At 45.0% G+C, this 19,855-nt stretch overlaps 1 protein-coding gene across 4 annotated transcripts in view; it reads right to left on the bottom strand.

Annotated features, from left to right (window-relative positions):
- CLIC6 (chloride intracellular channel 6) overlaps positions 1-19,855 on the bottom strand; it is an 85,933-nt gene that overhangs the window by 48,490 nt on the left and 17,588 nt on the right. For 2 of the 4 annotated variants that reach the window (XM_065590126.1, XM_065590124.1), the window contains exon 2: positions 9,934-10,094. Coding sequence is in view for 2 of the 4 variants with exons in the window: in XM_065590116.1 (XP_065446188.1) it covers positions 348-1,694 (1,347 nt within the window). In the remaining 2 variants the exon portion in view is untranslated. Of the gene's footprint in view, positions 1-347; positions 1,889-9,933; positions 10,095-19,855 lie in introns of those variants that run through there. The other 2 variants (XM_065590116.1, XM_065590120.1) reach the window with 2 other exon arrangements.

Here is a 19,855-nt window from a genome sequence, read left to right as displayed (position 1 = left end):
ATATGGGGGGAGGAGGGGGAACTAGATGGCGCTCCCTCAAACTACTCCACGTTATTGTAACGCTGAACTGCATAGTGTCACGTTTTGGGGCAAAACTCCATACACATATGGTTGGGTAGAGGACTCACTACATTCATTTAGGCGGTGTGACAGGGCGACCGCTTTGTCTAGATCTCCCCCAACCACCCATGATGCTAGGAAACTGCTAACACCAGCCCATGACCCGGTCATCATGATCTACACAACAAATCTTCCCCAAGCTTGAGGATCGCCCCCGGCAGGGAGCCGGCTATTGGTCTAAGGGAAGAGCAAGGGTGCGAGCGGATTGACTGACAAGGCAGTTTTACCTTGACGAAGAGGGAGATGTCATGCTCTTGCGTCTCTTCCCCGGGTTCACCAGGTGTGCTCGCCTCATCCTCTTCCTCTCCCTCGCCCCTGCCCTGCATGCCGTTCAGGTTCATGGCTTCTTCGCCTCTCTCCGCTCCTGCAGGCTCCCCGGTTGCATGTGGCTCTGTTAGGTGGTTGCTCAGTTCATCCCCACCTGGGGTGTCCTCTGGGCTTTCTCTTGTAGCAGCATCCTCTGTGCTTGCGTGTTCTTCTGCTGCTGGTATTTCCTCGGTTGCATGGCCTGCGACGTCTCCTGCCGCGGGGCTTTCTTCGCTTGGCTCAGTGTCTTCGGGATTTGCTCCCGCTGGTGCAATGCTTTCCGGACTTTCTCCTGCCCTAGTTTCGTCCTCAGCTGCATCCTCCCCTTCATCGGGATTTGCTTCTGCCGTTGCATCTTCCTTGCCATCCTCTTCCTCTCTCTCCTCCTCTTCGCGCTCTTCTCCCTCGGCGGCTCCTTCCTCCCCTGCCACATCCCCAGGCTTTTCTTCCTCTCTCGCGTCCTCCCCAGAGTCTCCTTCAGGCTCTTCTTCCTCCCCGGCAGCCTCTGCAGGATCTTCTGCCCGGGGGGTTTCTGCCCCGGGGACTGCACGTTCTGCGGGTCCCCCTTCCGCGGGGCTTAACTCCGAGCTCTCGCCTCCGGTGCTCTCCTCCGCGGGGATTAGCTCCGGGCTCCCGTCTCCGGTGCTCTCCTCCGCGGGGCTTGGCCCCGGGCTCCCGTCTCCGGTGCTCTCCCCCGCGGGGCTTGGCTCCGGGCTCCCGTCTCCGGTGTTCTCCCCCGCGGGGCTTGGCTCCGGGCTCCCGTCTCCGGTGCTCTCCTCCGCGGGGCTTGGCTCCGGGCTCCCGTCTCCGGTGCTTAGCTCCGGGCTCTCGCCTCCGGTGCTCTCCCCCGCGGGGCTTGGCCCCGGGCTCCCGTCTCCGGTGCTCTCCTCCGCGGCGAGCTCTGCAGGTCCTTCGCCCTTCCCGCTTCCCCCGGCGTCTCCTTCGGCCCTTTCCTCCGCGCGCTCCCCTGCTGGGCTGTGCGCTGGGGCAGGCTCCTGCTGTTGCCCCTCGGGGCTCCCTGCTCCTGCCTCCTCTTCCCCCTCTCCGCCGCTCTCCGCCGCGCCCCGGTCCCCGGGCGCCTCCTGGCCCTTCCCTTCAGCTGCTCTTTCTGCTGCACCCTCCTCCCGCCAGGGGCCGGGGGACTTCTCCTCCGTCGCCCCTTCCTCGCTCCCTCCCTCCTCCGGCTCTTGGGAGCCCTCTGCCCCGAGCGGCTCCGGGCTCTGCGCCCCGCGAGGCTCTTCTGCAGGAGAAGGGGGGCTGCTCTCCATGGCAAGGGGCCGGAGTGTGGGTCCTGCGAAAGGCGCCGCCGCCGGGGACTCCTGCCGCTGGCTATGGCGACTCCTCGCTGCACCCGCGGGGATTAGCGACTGGCCCGCGCCCAGGGCCAGCAGCACCTGCTCTGCGCCCGAGAGCGCCACGGGGCCGTTTGCGCATGCTCCGTCGCGGCGGCTGAAGCGGCTGCCCTAGCTCGACCCTGGCTCGCCCTCAGAACCTGCTCCCCGAGCCAGGCGGGGACAAGGCGGGGGAGGTGGCAACAGGAGCGGGGGGGTGGCAAAGCCAGGGGGCGATATAGGTTCTGGAACTAGCGGTGCTGGGGGGGGTGTTGCCGCTGCCGCACCCCCCTGGCTTCCCATGATAGACCAGCTTTGCAGTTTGGTTGAATGGCTCTCAGCACCCCCATTGTACAAATTGTTCCAGCACCCCTGGGGGGAGAGGGGAAAAGGGAGTCACAGTAGAGAAGATTGGGGCGCGGGGAGAAAAACGGGGATACAGGGACAGGAGTAGTTGGGCTTGCGCTCCTCCTTAGACGTTTTATCTCTGCACTGAACTGTGGCAGCAAAGCCACTAGCTATCCCCCAAAGACTCAGCACTTTCTGCCGTGGGGTTTATGGTGTGAAAAAGGATTCCCGGCCAATGTCCTGCTGGGATTCACAGGGCTACAACAACACTGCTTGGGGGCGGGGGGGGAGCGGAGGAGCCAGTTGCCCCTCTGCATGCAGAGCAGAGGCAGGAAACTGGTGGGGAACTGCTGCTGGCACAAAACAGACGTGTTTCTCCATGACCAAACCTCCTGGTTTTTCTTACAATACACCGGCGGGTCAGAGCTCTCAGTGGGCAACACGGGTTCGCTAGAGCAGCCAAGACACTCCCGATCCTTCAGGAGGATCTATGTACGGCCGCAGTCAACTCTGCGCAGCCTGGGTTGCTCTGCTCCCAACTCCGCAGCTAAATACCCTCCGGCTCAGCGCAGCACGCTCCTTCGGTACTCTGGCGCTCCCTCCCCAGCAAGCTCCCAACCGGGGACCAAAATCCGCTCGCTGTGCTCTCATACGGCTGCGCAGGCTGCATTTGCTTCTCCGGCTCCCGCTCTGGCTTCCCCTTGCCAAGTTTTAACAACTTGCCCTTTGCAGTCCTTCAAATATCCTGCCCTTGCCTGACTACAGACGTATCCTGCTCACAAGTCCTTGAAGAAACCCTCATACCTTCATTGCGTTTTGGGCAGGACGTAACCTCTTGGGTGGCCTGACATTGACGAACGTAAGAAAGTAGCCCAAACTGTAACTGTATCCCAAAATGCTTCACCGAGTTAAACAATACAGCGGTTGGGCTACATTATAAACAATAGCCAAGGCAGAGAGAAAGGAAGTAGGAGAAAGGAAGAAAGCTACCTCCACATATGAGTTTTGAAAAGAAATGGAGAGCTAATGCTGCAGAGACAGAAGAAGGCTGTTCCAAAAGGCAGGAGGAGGTGATATTGGGAGTGGGGGAAGATTAGGCAATTTCTACTTGAGAAAGAAGTTTGTGAGAGAGACAACTGCAAATCCAGGGAGGGTTTCAAAATTAAGGAGAGAAATCTTGGACTGGATTCTGATCTTCACGGGAAGCCACGGGAGTTGTTGGGAGATGGAGATGATGGAGTTGTGCCCTTTGTATGGGTGAAAAAACTCCATTCTGCACATGCTGGAGTCTGAGAAGCTGGGTCTTAGGCAGGCCCTATAGAAGGAAAGAAATTGTTCAGAGTGGGAAAGAGGATATAAAACATGGGTAAAGATTTCTGCATAGATAGTGCTGAATGCAGATAACGTTGCAAAAGTGGCGACAGGCAAACTTGCAGGCATAGCTGATGTGGGAAGAGGATACAGAAGAAAGAATAGCACCAAAGTTACTGCGATTGATAGCTATATTGGGATATCTGATTGATCATTTTGATTACATTTCTGAACTCCTGTATGGGAACTAAACTCAAGGCTCTGGATAGTATGGCCAAGGATAAGAAGGTGGATAGCAGAAAGTAGAGAACTGAACGTCGTGGGCTAAAGATTGTGGTACAGAAGTGGACCCACTATAAGAGAGTGGTTTGATAGCTAGAGGGAACCAGAGTTGCCTGCATAGCTATGTACATGGTCCAGCGGTGTTCCACAGTGCCACAGGCTGCAGTGAGACCGAGGAGAATGATCTCATTTGCATAAATCCAAGTTTATCAAACGTACCAGTATCTATTAAAACTGTTATCTATTTGGCAACATGCAACAAATTCTCAAAATCCTTGTACCAAGAAGAACCACTTGATCACCGAGTAGCGGAACAGCGCACAACACCGCAGGTCCTAAGCAAACAATTATTTAAAAAAAAAAAGAGCGAAAGAACACTTACATAATTTCAATAGTTACTTCGAAGCTGAAATATATTCCCAAACAGTTTGTGGGCTGCTTTTTTTTCGGAAGCAAACCTCCTTTAATATTAATATTAACCTTGCATAAAGCCATTCAAGTATTAATACCAATTTGCATGCAGTCATAAGAATGAGCATTGCATCATGCTGTGAAAAACACTAGCTCTGCAATCCTTACTGTAAGTAGCATTCATATATTATCTAGCTATATATTATAGTAATACTCTATAAGAGTTCTGAGTTTACGACTGAGTTGAAATGGATATAAAAATATAATAAGGAGAGATTACCAGTAACTTTGAATTATGGGAGGGATACCGAAAATTCAAGGTGCATAAATTCGGTTATATAGCACTGATTTAGGGTATCCCAGCTGTTTTTTGTTTTTTTGTTAGGAGGTTGTTTGTTTTTTGTACTTCTCTTGCTCATGGCATAATTTAAACTTTTTACAAAGATTTTAGCTGTTTTTTGTTATAAAGATAACCTTCCAATTAATGTGAATTGATGTGAACATTTGTTTGCAGACGGTCTGAAATTACGGGTCTCAGAGAGGTGTGACCATAAGTCTAGTGATGACAATTTAAATATCAACGTTAACTATTTCATGGCTGATCAATTTAGCAGAAACTCTCTTAGTTTCTCATGTCACTAGCATCCTTTGATGAATGTACAGCCTCTTAATTCGTAGTCATTTGTGAGTATTTCCATAGCTCCATTTGTCTTATGTCTGGTTAACTGAAGATTGGTCAGGTCCCCCAGTCACATGCACACCATACATTGCTCCCCTAATTATTTTGCAAACGTTTCAGGTGTTACATGGAGTGCAGCTGAAGACAATAGTGAAGGTAGGCCACTACCCTTAGCCATCATGTTGTCTGATCTGCTCTTATTAAGGTTAGATGGCATAGTGGCTAAAAGGATGATGATTAGTCTACAGTGGTGCTCCCACCAGAGCTACAAATGGTGAAGCAGCAATCAATGGTACAGGAATGGTGGGAAATTTGTAGACAAATGCTAGTGTGCACACAGCCATTGAAGTAAACAGATTGACTTCACTGAGAGCACTAATGAGGCCCCACTTGTTTAAATATATAATTAAACTTAGAAGAAATTCTCTTGCCAAAATAGGGTCCCCTTCACATATTAGCACCACTATTACACACAAGGAGAAACAAGATGTTGAGATAGCTGCCCAATGATTGTATCCTTGTTCCCTTTTTGCTCATAGACACATATACATATACTACTGTCATAGAACAGAAAGTCATTCTTTAGAAGAAAACAGTTATCTTATGTTAAAACAATGACTTATTTTTGTATACCACATCAAAACCCCGTTGTTTGTATTACCATCCATATCTTCCCTTGCACTTTTATCAGTTTATTATTCTAGAAACCTGCTTACTTTCCCTTTTAAAATTTAAACTTGAACAATATATCAAACAATTTGAACTCTGAATTTTCCTAAATGTTTATTTTCTTTTCTAGTCTATTTCTCTGAATCCTGGATCTTCCCCTGTCTCTGGTACTTCTTTACTGGCTCACTATCTGGGGGGAAGAGGGAGAGGCAGAATTTGCTAAATCACCTTTGGAGATTTTCTTCTGGATCTTGGACCTTGCTTTTCACTTTCATGGACCACTCCAATGTCCTTTTGGATGTCTTGTTTGCCTTTCAGTGTGACTGTGTGTGTTCCTTCACCTTTAGCACAGCACTTCTCAGCTTCTGTCTGACTTCAAAAAACCATTGTGTTCATCAGTGTTCTCTTGGTAGCTCCTGAATGGTCCCTTTGCTTCTGAAAGCTGGTATTGCATGCTCTGTGCTCTTAAGTGGTGATTCCTTACCAGTGTCCATGACAATCCACTTTCAATCAGCATGATTCTCTAGTTTTGTGTGGCAATAGGCATCATAGCATCCTGTTAGCTCCTACTCCTTTGTTCTTAGTAGTTATAGGAGACTTCTTCTTTCAAACTGTCCTTTGGATAACAAATCTTCACTTGACCAGTTGTCTATTTTAGTCTTAATTTCAGTTTGTCTTCAGATTGCCATTCCAACATGGGAGCTTGGAAGCTCAGATCTGGACCCAGTCAAGCCCTTTGTTTATAATGGATTTAGAACAGAGATGAATTTTGGCTAATGGGCCCAAATTCAATAATGATATAAATTATGTGCCCAAGTGTAAATCAGCCAAAGATGGGTGAGTTGTAAGTAGGTTAGTAGTGGAATTTGCATCATTTAGTAATGAGTGGGTGACTGAAAAGGGATAATTTACACCAGTTTGGTATTCTGGGATGGTGAGTGTGTGGCAAATTATTCTCTGCTTAGGTGGATGTAACTCCCATTGTTTTCAGTGGAAGTTGAACCCACCTTCTTCAAGCTGATTTTGGCCTTCTACATGAAAAATAATTGGCTCTGGCCAATGCTCATTCATTGTAGATCAGTTTTAAATTCTATATTACCCATACTTCTGTATCTTTTTGAAGGCTGGCCAGTGGGTCTCAAGCCATCACTGGCTTTCAAGGTCAGTGCAAAAACTTCCAAAGATTAACACTGTTTGCTTACAAATGTTAGGCAATTTTATGAGCAACAATAGATTAGCTACTTAAATACTTGTGAGCGTGAGACAAAGGCAAAGTGGAAAAAGACTAAAAGCTGACATTGGAAAGCTGTTAATTATTATCTTTGTACCATGGGGAAGAGCGTAGGTACCGTATAACATTTAATAAAATTGGCAATTTTATGGAGAAATGAATAAATAACTTGTGACAGATCCCATTGTGTTCTCCTTAATTATAACCCAACAAATGTTTCTAATGATGACATAACTGAGGTCTGGCAATGATATTTTCAAATATCTAGTGAACAGTTTTCTTCGAGTGCAAAGAAAATAACTTTTTGGATGGGTTGTTGGACAGAGTAAGTGTTGAGTCAAGTTCTTTTGTGGATCCAGGGTAGATACATTAACAATGTGGTTTGTGCGGGTAGTTTTTTTTTAAATTGATTTAAGTACTTTTCCTCCATTCTTTCTATACTGAAATCAAGTGATCTTAAAATGCACATAATTTTTCATTGAAAAAATATTTTGATAGTTCTATATTATCTCTTCCTAGTAGCTACAAGTGGAAGGACTCTAAATGGAGGGTTGATGTGATATATGTGTACCTACCATATACATGGTGACAGTCATGTGATACATTGCAGACCCATATGTTAAATATTTGACTGCCAAGTTGGAGGAGCAGGATGGGCAACATTTAATCCTGGACCAGTAAGAGATGTGAAGACTAGTATCTGTCAACACATCACAGCTGGAACTGGAGATTTATAACATTAGAAAGCCAGAAATCCTCCTTTTCCAAAAGGATAAGGTTTTTGGGTTTAGTCCTATTAGACCTTGAAATATCAGTCTTTAAATTTGCCCCATGCTTATATATGGAGAAGGTACCTTTGTACAGGCATATGGAATATGTTAGTGAGAATTCTCCCCCTCCACCCACAGAGGTCTCCCAGGAGTAAGGAAGGCTGACATAATGGGCCAGATCTTCAGCTGGTATAAGTTGGTTTTGGTCCATTGAAGTACAAGGAACTATAGGGATTTACATCATCTGAGGATCTGGTACCAGATTTCACATGAGGAGAGATGAATAAAAATGGGACTTTTCAACTTGGAAAAGAGATGACTAAGGGGGATAAGATGAAGGTCTATAAAATCATGCTTGATGTGGAGAAAGTAAATAAGGAAGTGTTATTTATTCGTAACACAAGAACTAGGGGTCACCAAATGAAATTAATAGGCAGCAGGTTTCAAACAAACAGAAGGAAGTATTTCGTCACACAATGCACAGTTAACCTGTGGAACTCTTTGCCAGATGATGTTGTGAAGGCCAAGACTATAACAGGGTTAAAAAAAACACTAGGTAAGTTCATGGAGGATAGGTCCATCAATGGCTATTAGCCAAGATGGGCTGGGATGATGTCCCTAGCCCCTATTTGACAGAAGCTGGGAATGGGCGACAGGGGATGGATCACTTGATGAATGCCTGTTCTGTTCATTGGTCTGACCCAGTATGGCTGTTCTTATGTTTTTACCAGTAAAAATTTTGTAAGACAGCACTGAACGCCATGTTGATTCTTCAGAATCAATGACATCATTTTTGGAAGGCACTTGGGGCAGATGTGAGACTGTATGGAACACATTTAAAATGGAATAGTCCCTCATGTGTAATAAATGCTGTGAGGTCTCTGCTATCTTCATGCAACATAACCTGGTGGTATGCTCTCTGCAAATCAAGAGTAGAAAACATCTTTGCTCCATAGAGTTCTGCAAATACTTCTTCTATGTGAGGAAGAGGATGGCTGTCAATCACAGTAGCTTTATTTGGCTCCCTTAAGTCCACACAAAGGTGAATGCCTCCACCTTCTTCTGCATCACTACTATAAGTGAAATGCATTCCGACGAGTCAATCTCTTCCATAATGTCCTTTTGAACAAGTTTTCCAAATTCCTCTGAAACAGCTTCCCTGACTGAAAATGGTAAGCGCTGTAACTTCTGTCGTACAGGCATCACATTATTCCGCATTTTAACTTTATGCAGAAACCCATAAGCACAGCCGAGTTTCTCCTCAACCTGGTGTTGGGTCCCAGCTGAAACTGGTGTGTGTACCGCAAGAGTGCTTTGCTGAGGAAGATCAATTCGTCCATTAACTACCCTGAGATTTAAAGCAGCCAATAAATCTCTGCCAAGGATAGGAGTGCCTTTGTGGACAATGTAGAACTCTGCAGTTACACAGCAATCACCAAAAGTAACTATTGCTGGCAGGCAGCCATGTACTGAAAAATGTTTTTTCAAATAGCACACCAATTGAAGTTTGGGTTCAGTAAGAGGCACATCTTTAAAATAATGCAAATAGATGGAATCAGGTAGCATAGATACTGCTGAGCCAGCATCCAACATTAGCTGAATAGAGTGTGATTTGCTTGAGAGTATGGCGGAAATGTTTACGGTGTACTTTATTTGTTCTGGAATATGTGCAGTAATGATTTTGTCCACGCTCAGCACAGTAACATCTGGTATTGTAACTGCATGCACCTGTTGATTGAACTGGCTACTGCGACATACTTTAGCAAAATGCTCAATCTTTTTGCAATGATTGCACTGAGCTACTTTTGCCAGACATCCTATGTAGCTTGCAAGGTGTTGTGGGGATCCACAGCGAAAGCATGCTTTTACTGTATTTTGAATTTGCTGATTCAGTGGCTTTTCATTAGTTTTCCTCTTGCAATTGTTTGTCTGCAGCAAGAGTGAACTTTTCTGCAAAGGAGTCACAGCCTGGACTGGGCCTCCTGTATCCCTGCTCATTATTTTGGCTTCAGCTGTAGCTGACGCAATCTGAGTAGCAATGGTTATTGCTTTTTCTAGTGTAAGTTGTGGTTCTAGAAGTAAGCGTTCTCTTACACGAAGCATGGTTATTTTCTCAATGAGCTGGTCTCTAATCATCTCATCTGCCATATTCCCAAAGTCACAAGTTACAATCAGACTCCTCAGGGAAGCAATATATTGCATTATAGTCTCCCCTGGTTTCTGCTCACGCTGGCGAAATCTGTAGCGATTAGCTACTACATTCACTTTTGGCACAAAAGTTATTTAATGCAGTGAGTGCAGTCTCATATTTATCATCTGCAAGGGGAAAAGTATAAAATATATGCTGCCCTTCTGCTCCAAGGCAGTGGATTAGCAGAGCACGCTTTCTTACTTCAGAAATCTCTGTATCACTGATTGCAAGCAGATAAGGCTCAAACATATGGATCCAGGCAGTAAAAGCAATTGGAGGCTCACCTGGGCTTTGCAGAAAGGGTGCAGGTGGGTTCAGAGGCAGAAGATCCATCCTCGTCGCCAAAATGTTGTAGCTGATTGCCTTTCTCGCCTGCCTTTGCCTTCACCAGATGGTCCACCGGAGGATCAGGATGTAGTAGTTGTGCTTATTACAAGCACTCTCACTGCAGTTACAAGAGAACAATTTCAAGCTGCTTGTTCAGCGTGTCCAATTCAACAAAAACTATGGAAATTTCTGACAAAGAGATGGCCCAGTAACCCTAAAAACCTTGACCCAGTTTTGCTGCCTTATTTTAGAGTTTGGGATGAACTTTCTTTGCTCGATGGCTGTGTGCTACGAGGTACACACCAGCTACTTGTGACAGACGAATTATAGTCAAAACTCATACACCTGGCACACAATACTCATCAAGGAATTGTCCGAACCAAACAATGACTATGGGATCTGTATTGGTGGTGGCCAGGGATGGATTCTCAAATGGAAGCATTCATAAAATCCTGTCACTTGTCACATGCATGATAAGACAGCAGTGACATGTACCCTTCCATTACAGCCTGTTCCTCTTCCTGAATCTGCATGGGAAAAAGTGGCAATTGACATTGTAGGACCTTTTGATACTGCTCCAATTGACTGCTGTTATGCCATCACTTTAATAGACTATTTCAGTAAATTGCCCGAGGTAGTGTTTACATCGCAAATCTCTTATGCTACAGTAATTAAGTTCCTCTCTTCAGTTTTTAGCAGGGAAGGTAACCCCAAAGAACTGGTTTCAGATAATGGTAGTCAATTTCCTTCCCTGGAGTTTGAAACTTTTCTAGCACAGAGGAACATTTTACACAGAAGGTCATCCCTATATTACCCTCAAGCCAATGGGGAAATCGAACGGTTTAATAGAAGTTTGAAAGAGAGTTTGCAAATGGCTAAACTGGAAGGGCGATTGTGGATATCCTTCACTACTGATTTCTTGCAAGCATACCGGGCTATACGACATGCCACAACGCAAAGATCACCCGCAGAGTTACTGCATGGGAAACAGATGGATACTAAACTGAACATTGCTGGATTGTTAAAGGCATGACCTAATGACCCAAACAAGGATGATGTGAGAAAAACAGTTGAACAGAACCAAGCAAAGTCGAAGGCTTTCATAGACAAGCGGCGGGGTGCTAAGGAACCAAAGTTTGAGTGTGGTTCCTTTCTTAGAATACGAAAACCTGGAATTTTACACAAGGGGGACCATAAATTCACAGCTCCTCTTAAAATCATAGAGACGAAGGGACCTTATACCTATCGACCTTCTGATGGGTGGGTATGGAATGCTTCTTATCTTGCACCTGCCTATGCACCAAAAGGAGATTATGCCAACACCCAGTCTGCATTGGATGACTTCACTATAGTACCAACACAACAAGACATTGCACTGGAACCGGGGCTTGAGAGACGGCCTGTCAGACCCAGACGACCACCTGTCTGGACTAGAGACTATGTTATGTAGTATCTACAGTGTTTTCAGTGTAATATTTCTGCCAACAGTATAGTGTCTTGTTTCCTATTTGTTCCTGTGGTTAGAAGAACAATGTTTATTTTAATTGGGAACATTTCTTACAAGAGGAGGGAATGTGGTGTTTAGATGCTGCTTGTAATTATTAGAACTGGGAGCACTGGCTGTTGGGAGTCTGAACGGACAGGAAACAGGAAGGAGGGGGGAGGAGTTGAGGAGGCAGAGTGAGAGTTATAGAGGGTGCAGCAGCAGCTTGGTAAAGAGGTTTCCACTTTAAAAATAAAGTCCTGTTGAAGTTTGTTAGTACCTTGCTTGGTTGTTACAATTCATAAAATAGATTTTCTGTAAAAGATGTGGTTTAGAAGGGGAAAAAATACAATGATGGTATGGTACACTATAAAGCAATGTGGTACAGATGGTGTGTTAAACTGCTCACTCACGATGTAACCATTCACAAGTAATGCAGGCTTCCCTAACTTATGCCAATATAGTCTGTATATCATACTCCACTATAATGTATTCTTTCTTACATTCATCCATGGTAAGTGATATAATATGTATAAGGAGGGAAGGGGCATGGCTTCCTTGTTAAGGTTGAAATCAGGTGTTCACTACAAGCCTTAATTTAGCACTCACATCCCTCTAATGTTTTCCCCTTTCTCCTCCTCTATACCCACAAACTCATACATGCACAGATCTTAAAATACACTGGTACACAGTACAGATTATTTGAAAAATTATTTTTCAAGGAAAGTTTTTTTTGCAATGTTTGTTATAGTTATTGACTGGCTCACTGTAAGTGGCATGCTGTGTGCCACAGGCTAGCTGGTGCCTGAGGGGATCAGGCACCCAGCCTTTCTGTGGCTGGCTCAGTTAAGAAGAATGAGCCAACCCAGATCCACCTGTGAGTAGTTAATTAACTAGGTGGCTGGGTGCCAGTTAATTAGTTAAGGAACACCTAGGCCTAATAAAGGCATATGAGGGTTCAGGCAGGAAGCCAGAACAGAGGAGACTCCTCAGGGGAGCTAGTTAGGAAGCTCACTCCCAGCAGTGCCTCCCTGGAAAGTAGAGGCTCACAGACAGAGAACAAGCCTGGGGAGAAAATGTTCCCAGGTAAGGGACTGGTGCTACCCAAGAGAATGAAGTGAGTTTAGGACGTCCTGGGGAGCTAGTAGAGACTTGCTTGCCAAAGAACAGTGAACTGTCAGGAGAAGAATGGCATTTGGCTGAATGCCCAGCAGAGGTAAAGGTCCAGGCACGGAATTCAACCTTGGAGTGCCCCCATGGCTAGAGGAGCAAGACTTAAGACCGATTAACCCAGAAGAGAGTTTTTGGCAGAGTAGGTGACTGAAGCTTTTATTAATGTTTTTATTAAAGAAATGAAACCCTCTGAAGAGGGCACACTGTAATACTAGCAAGGCCTGTTTGGACTTGTTTATATTCTGAATGAGGAGAAATTGAGGCAAGGGCTCACTTGTGGTATCATGCCTGACCACAGGGGGCATGCTGGGGTAATCTCCATGCCTACACTGTGTAAAGATTTCAGATCAGTCCTCTATTCTTTCCTACCCCATAGATCCTAGATGCTTCCATACTTTCCCTGATCCCCCATTTATCTTTCCCACACTCCCTATCACTTCTACTTTCCTTTTCTCTATTTCACTTTCCCTCTGGCTTCCCATCTCTCTTCCTTCTTTCCCTTTGCCAGCTTTTTTCTGTCTTGTACTTAGCCCTAGCATCTTTTTGTCTGATCTCCCACAAACGTGTTCCCTATGTCTCATGCTTTTCCTACCCCATGGGTCTTCTAATCCAGGGATTTCCCTATCCCTCCCGCCCCAGGTGGTGGTGGGGTGTACACCCCCCCTGAATTTCCCCAACACCACCCCCCACACACACAGTTTTGTGAACTAGTTACATGCAGCGTTGCCAATTTAGTGATTGTTTGGAAATTTGAATTGAAATTGAAACATTAATACACACTTAAAAGTATATAAAGTGTATAATAAAATACGTGTATCTGAAAAAAGTATAATAGATTTGAAAAGTATGAACATAGACTAGCTTCCTTATACAGCTGTTGTTTTTTAGGACAATGTCAGTGCATTCATTTCGGTGATGGTGGCCAACCTAATAATTTCAAATTATGATTTGTAAGCAAAGTCTAAATGAGCTCTCCCTGACAGCTAGTGGTGAGCTGGGGCTGGGGGGAAAGGCTTCAGGACCAGAGCTGTGTTGCCCAAGTGATAGATTTTGGCTGGGGTTGGGTTACAAATCACTTGACTGCGGGGGCGGGGGGAAGGGTAATGAAATGTTGTTGTTCTTATTGTATGAGTAAAGGGCAGTAGAACTGTACTTAGCCTGTGCTGATTGAGGACATCAAGAGAAAGGGTGGAGACAGATGTTTTGCTTGATGGTCTGCCTGAGTCACAAGTACTATTTGACCTGCCCTTCTCCACTGTTTAAAGACAGAGCTGATTAGGCTCCATAGATCAGGGGTGGGCAAACTACGGCCCGGGGGCCGCATCCGGCCCTTCAGATGTTTTAATCCGGCCCCTGAGCTCCTGCCAGGGAGCGGGGTCGGGGGCTTGCTCTGCACAGCTCCCAGAAGCAATGGCACATCCTTCCCCTTCCCCCAGCTCCTACCCATAGGGACAGCCAACGGGCTCTGCATGCTGCCCCCGCCAAAAGTGCTGCTTCCACAGCTCCCATTGGCCAGCAAACGGGGCCAATGGGAGATGCAGGGGCGGTGCCTGCAGACGGAGCAGTGAGCAGAGCCACCTGGCTGCGCCTCTGCATAGGAGCCGGAGGGGGGACATGCTGCTGCTTCCAGGAACTGCTTGAGGTAAGTGTCGCCCAGAGCCTTCACTCCTGACCCCTTCCTATGCCCCAACCCCCTGCCCCAGCCCTGATCCCCCTCCTGCCCTCCAAACCCCTCAGTCCCATCCTCCTGCAACCCAGAGCCCTCACCCCCAACCCTCTTCCTCAGCCCAGAGCCCCTTCCCGCACCCTGAACTTCTAATTTCTGGCTCCACTCCAGAGCCTGTACCCCCAGCCAGAGCCCTCCCTCCCGCGCCCCAACCAATTTTGTGAGCATTCATGGCCCACCATGCAATTTCCATACCCATATGTGGCCCTCAGGCCAAAAAGTTTGCCCACCCCTGCCATAGATAGTTTTTTGTTTTGTTAAATGACCACTACAGCTGAAATCACTGATAATCAGGTCTAAATGCTTAGACCTGCTGTGGGATGTTGTTTCTGTGGAAGAGCCAGCCCAGTCTGCACTAGCAGTGAGGTTCCCCCATTGTGAGCTCAGCTGAAATCACTGAGAACTGGGTGGAATTTCAAGAGACCAACTCACAGAGGTCACAGTGGTAGGTGACAGCAGAAGATGATGGCGCAGGGCCATTGGCAATAGAGTGATGGAGTGAACGGTGTCACAATGAACAACAGTGTCCAGAGCGAACAGTGAGCAGCTGGAGGAACAAGCAAGGTGCCTTCTTGCCCCCCACCTGGGAGGTGAACTCATGTGAAAGCACCTCTGAACTCTGAGTCTCCACTGACCAAGGACAACACTGGTGAGTGTTAATGAGGCTATTAAGAATGCAGGAAACACAACACAGTTAATGCAAACAAACATGGCTGTGGAATCATACTTTCTATTTAAGCAAGAAATACCACACACTACAAACTGGAGGCCAATGTTAAGTGCATTGTCACTTGTTCGTCCTGAAGTTGAACACTGGTTCCGAACAAGACCAGCAAATGCTCACTATCTTTCTGCAAGAAACTCAACTGACTGGCTAGAAGCATGTGGTGCAACAGTGAAAGACTCAACAATTGAAAAAGTGAAGAACTCTCTCACTACATTCAAAAAATGTGCATACATGGCTCATGAATGCACTGATACAAATGGGCATAAAGTATTAAGTCATTGTGTACATTATCTTGATGTCAGTGGTAGGCCAGTAGATGCATTTCTAGATGTTCAAGTTATTGAAGACACATCGGCTGCATCTGTGACAACCCACATCTTAGAGTTAAATGCTTGTCAATTGGACCCCAAACAGATGGCTGCTTGTGAATTTGATGGAGCTGCAAACTTCTCTGGAAGACATGGTGAAGTACAAGCTTTGCTCAGAGAAAAGTGTAAACCTAATCTCTCCTATACACACTGCAGAGGCCAACTACTCCAACTAGTGCTAGTACGAGCTGCAGACTCTTCAAAAGACATTTAAAAAGCTGTATAGTTAATATCTTCATTATATTCTTTTTTCAGCAAGAGTCCAAAAAGACTGAATATCTTGGAAAATATAGAAGATACACTGGGACTGAAGTTCAAATTAGTCCAACCTGGGAAAACCCTCTGGCTTTCTCATGAACGATCCTAGGCTGTTGTCTTAAAATTACTCCTGCCGTTATTACTGGCTTTGGAAAGTATCTACCAAGATGGGATGGATCTAAGTAGTGAGGCTGGTGGATTACTTTTGCTACTACGTTCAGAGAATACTATTGCCATTCTCTCTCTCGTAAGTCTACTGTTGAAACCACTTGGGTTATTACACAATGCCATCCAGGCATCTGCTACAACAGTAGTAGATCTTTGTCCAGCAATAGAAGCTACATTTGGATCAATCAGAGAGCTATCCATTGAAAAAGTACTGGAAGAAGCAAAGACGTCAGTCCAGAAGTTGACTAATGAAGGCATTTATATTGAATCCTTAAGTGAAGAGGACAAGAAGTATTTGTTAAGACAACTGAAAAAGTACACAGACTTGATTCTTAAAAATATACAACAGGGACTTCTAGATTCTATTCAACTTCCTTCATAGCTTTTACAGATCCCTGTCCTATAAAACACCGACAGTTGAGCGGAGTGAGGCACTATGACGAATGGGGCTGCCATGTACTCAGGACAGAATAGAGAATTTGAACACAGAGTGGAATATCATACGATGAATGAATGAAGATTTAACTTCGACTTCTTTTATATTACACTGGTCTACAATTTTTGAGAAGTCGTCTGCTTCAGAGATAAAATGTGCTATTTATTATGTATTTTGATGTGCTGAATTCAAATATGACAATTAAAACAATTGATTGGCTACTGTTTCTAAGATATTTAAGTTTTTACATTTTATGTCTATGTATATTGTGTAGATAGTAGAGTTTTAATCATAAATTGTAAACCTATGTCTTTTCATGTGTTTATGGTTGCTTTACATGATATTTCACCTGTCCTGTTTTTGTAACACTTTAAAAATCAGCAAAAGGGTTATATAAATAAAATTTATTATGAAACAAAAAGCAAACTATTCTGTACATAGTTTAGTCCTATTCAGTGTCTACTTGGCGCTTCTTGGCTTGTCTCTTGTATTCATTAAATGGAGCATCTCTTGTCACTGTCCAGCAATAGTCTGCAAGCACTGATAGGCTCCATTTGCCCTGATAGCGTTTCTCCATTGTTGCAATGTCCTGGTGAAATCGCTCGCCGTGCTCGTTGCTCACTGCTCCGCAGTTCGGTGAAAAAAAATCTAGATGAGAGTGCAAAAAATGTATCTTTAGTGACATGTTGCAACCAAGGCTTTTGTATGCCTTGAGGAGATTTTCCACCAACAACCTGTAGTTGTCTGTCTTGTTGTTTCCGAGAAAATTTATTGCCACTAACTGGAAGGCTTTCCATGCTGTCTTTTCCTTGCCACGCAGTGCATGGTCAAATGCATCATCTCGAAGAAGTTCACGTATCTGAGGACCAACAAAGACACCTTTCTTTATCTTCACTTAACCTTGGAAATTTTCCACGGAGGTACTTGAAAGCTGCTTGTGTTTTGTCAATGGCCTTGACAAAGTTCTTCATCAGACCCATCTTGATGTGTAAGGGTGGTAACAAAATCTTCCTTGATTCAACAAGTGGTGGATGCTGAACACTTTTCCTCCCAGGCTCCAATGACTGTCGGAGTGGCCAGTCCTTCTTGATGTAGTGGGAATCTCTTGTACGACTATCCCATTCGCAGAGAAAACAGCAGTACTTTGTGTGTCCAGTCTGCAGACCAAGCAAGAGAGCAACAACCTTCAAATCGCCACAAAGCTGCCACTGCTGTTGGTCATAGTTTATGCACCTCAAAAGTTGTTTCATGTTGTCATAGGTTTCCTTCATATGGACTACATGACCAACTGGAATTGATGGCAAAACATTGCCATTATGCAGTAAAACAGCTTTAAGACTCGTCTTCGATGAATCATTGAACAATCTCCACTCATCTGGATCGTGAACGATGTTGAGGGCTGCCATCACACAATCGATGTTGTTGAAGGCTACAAGATCACCTTCCATGAAGAAGAATGGGACAAGATCCTTTTGACGGTCATGGAACATGGAAACCCTAACATCACCTGCCAGGAGATTCCACTGCTGTAGTCTGGAGCCCAACAGCTTTGCCTTACTCTTTGGTAGTTCCAAATCCCTGACAAGGTCATTCAGTTCACCTTGTGTTATGAGGTGTGGTTCAGAGGAGGAGGATGGGAGAAAATGTGGGTCCTGTGACATTGATGGTTCAGGACCAGAAGTTTCATCCTCTTCCTCTTCCTCGTCTGACTCAAGTGAGAATGATTCTGGTGCATCAGGAACCAGCAGTCCTTCTCCGTGGGGTACTGGGCGTATAGCTGATGGAATGTTTGGATAATGCACAGTCCACTTTTTCTTCTTTGACACATCTTTCCCAACTGGAGGCACCATGCAAAAGTAACAATTGCTGGTATGATCTGTTGGCTCTCTCCAAATCCTTGGCACTGCAAAAGGCATAGATTTCCTTTTCCTGTTCAACCACTAGCGAAGATTTGTTGCACAAGTGTTGCAGCATATGTGTGGAGCCCACCTCTTGTCCAGATCTCCAATTTTGCAGCCAAAATAAAGGTGATAGGCTTTCTTAACCACAGTGGTTATACTGCGCTTTTGTGATGCAAAAGTCACTTCACCACAAACATAGCAGAAGTTATCTGCACTGTTCACACAAGTACGAGGCATCTCTGCTCACTTTGGCTAAACAGAAATGTGTCCCTTTGCAAAATCAAACACTGACAAATAAGAGAGCATGACACTGTATGATTTCTAGAGCTGATATAGGGCAATTTGTTCAGCAGAGTGATGTAAGCTTCGTTATGATTGCATCATCCATGACTTCTAGGAATAACATGATGCAATTCATATCATGTATGATGCAATACCAGCTTCAGATTGCATCATTCATTGATTTGCCTAAAAAGCAAGTACTGTCCAAACCCAGTCATAGATTTATTCATAGATCCAGTCAAAGATGTATTTTAGTCATTTCTGGTTTAAATTGAGATCCCTTCTCTTTATAACTCACTTAACCTCCGCCATTCCCAAGTCAAGGGTCGTATATACTGACCCAATAGCATATCTTGAAAACTAGAGCCAATCAACAATTTTAAGCATCATTTTCGTTCTCAGTGACCCAGAATTAATAAAGTTTGACTACATTTATTTCAGAAGCATTTTGGCTGTAGAGCAGTGTTTATCATAGTGGCTCGAACCGATCTTTGTGTTATGTTTCCTGGGATGAAAGAAGTAGGAATTCATCTCTTGCTACTCCCAGTCACAGCTAACAGTTAAGCGTTCTTTTTCATCATTGAATAGAATTTTGTGTTCTAAAAGAAGTCACCTTCTGCCTGATCATGTGAATGAACTAATGAGCATATCAATTGAAGGAATGGAAGTACTGGACACATGAGAAGCCACCAAAGATGAACGCATTGCATTCAAGAAGTTCATTAATAGAGTTGTGCAAAATTATAACAAGAAACCAAGAAGGATGTAGATGTAATGCTTCATAGAAGGCTTGAGTAGCCAACTTTAATTTGTGCAATGATTTTAAAACATGAGTTAAATCTAATAAAATAGTCATAAAACACTTTTCCATTTTTACTATGGTGCCATACAGCCCATCTTCACCCTCATGGTCTCACCCCTCATCGGCACTGACTCCCCCTCCCCCCGTAAATTCAACCCCCCCACACCCCATTTCAATTCCTGGGGAAAACACTACTCTAATCTCTTGACCTCCCAATCATGGTCCTGAAGTGCCTTTTTCTTTCTTCCTTGGAACCCTTATTTATATTTCACTGCCTCCTCAGCCTTTTTCTCCACTGGTCCTTTCCCCATCTTCTCTCCTGTCACTGAAGGGCTTTTTCAGTAGTTACTGCTATGTCTTGCTTTTTTTTTTTTTCCTAATGCTTCCCAACTCCCATGACTCATTACTTGCATATACCTCTAAATGCAAGCAAATGGCTGAAGCAGAAGGCATGGGGGAGCTGGAAGGCAGCTATGAGTCAACCAATCAGCCCAGTAGAGGGCCTCCACATTCCTTGGCATCGTAGATTTGGAGATGGATCTGATTTCAATAGAC

This window comes from Chrysemys picta, chromosome 1 (assembly GCF_011386835.1).
Source record: "Chrysemys picta bellii isolate R12L10 chromosome 1, ASM1138683v2, whole genome shotgun sequence".
Lineage (NCBI taxonomy): Eukaryota > Metazoa > Chordata > Testudines > Emydidae > Chrysemys > Chrysemys picta.
The sequence above is the reverse complement of the archived record's forward strand: the minus strand, read 5'-3'. Positions and strand labels throughout refer to the sequence as shown.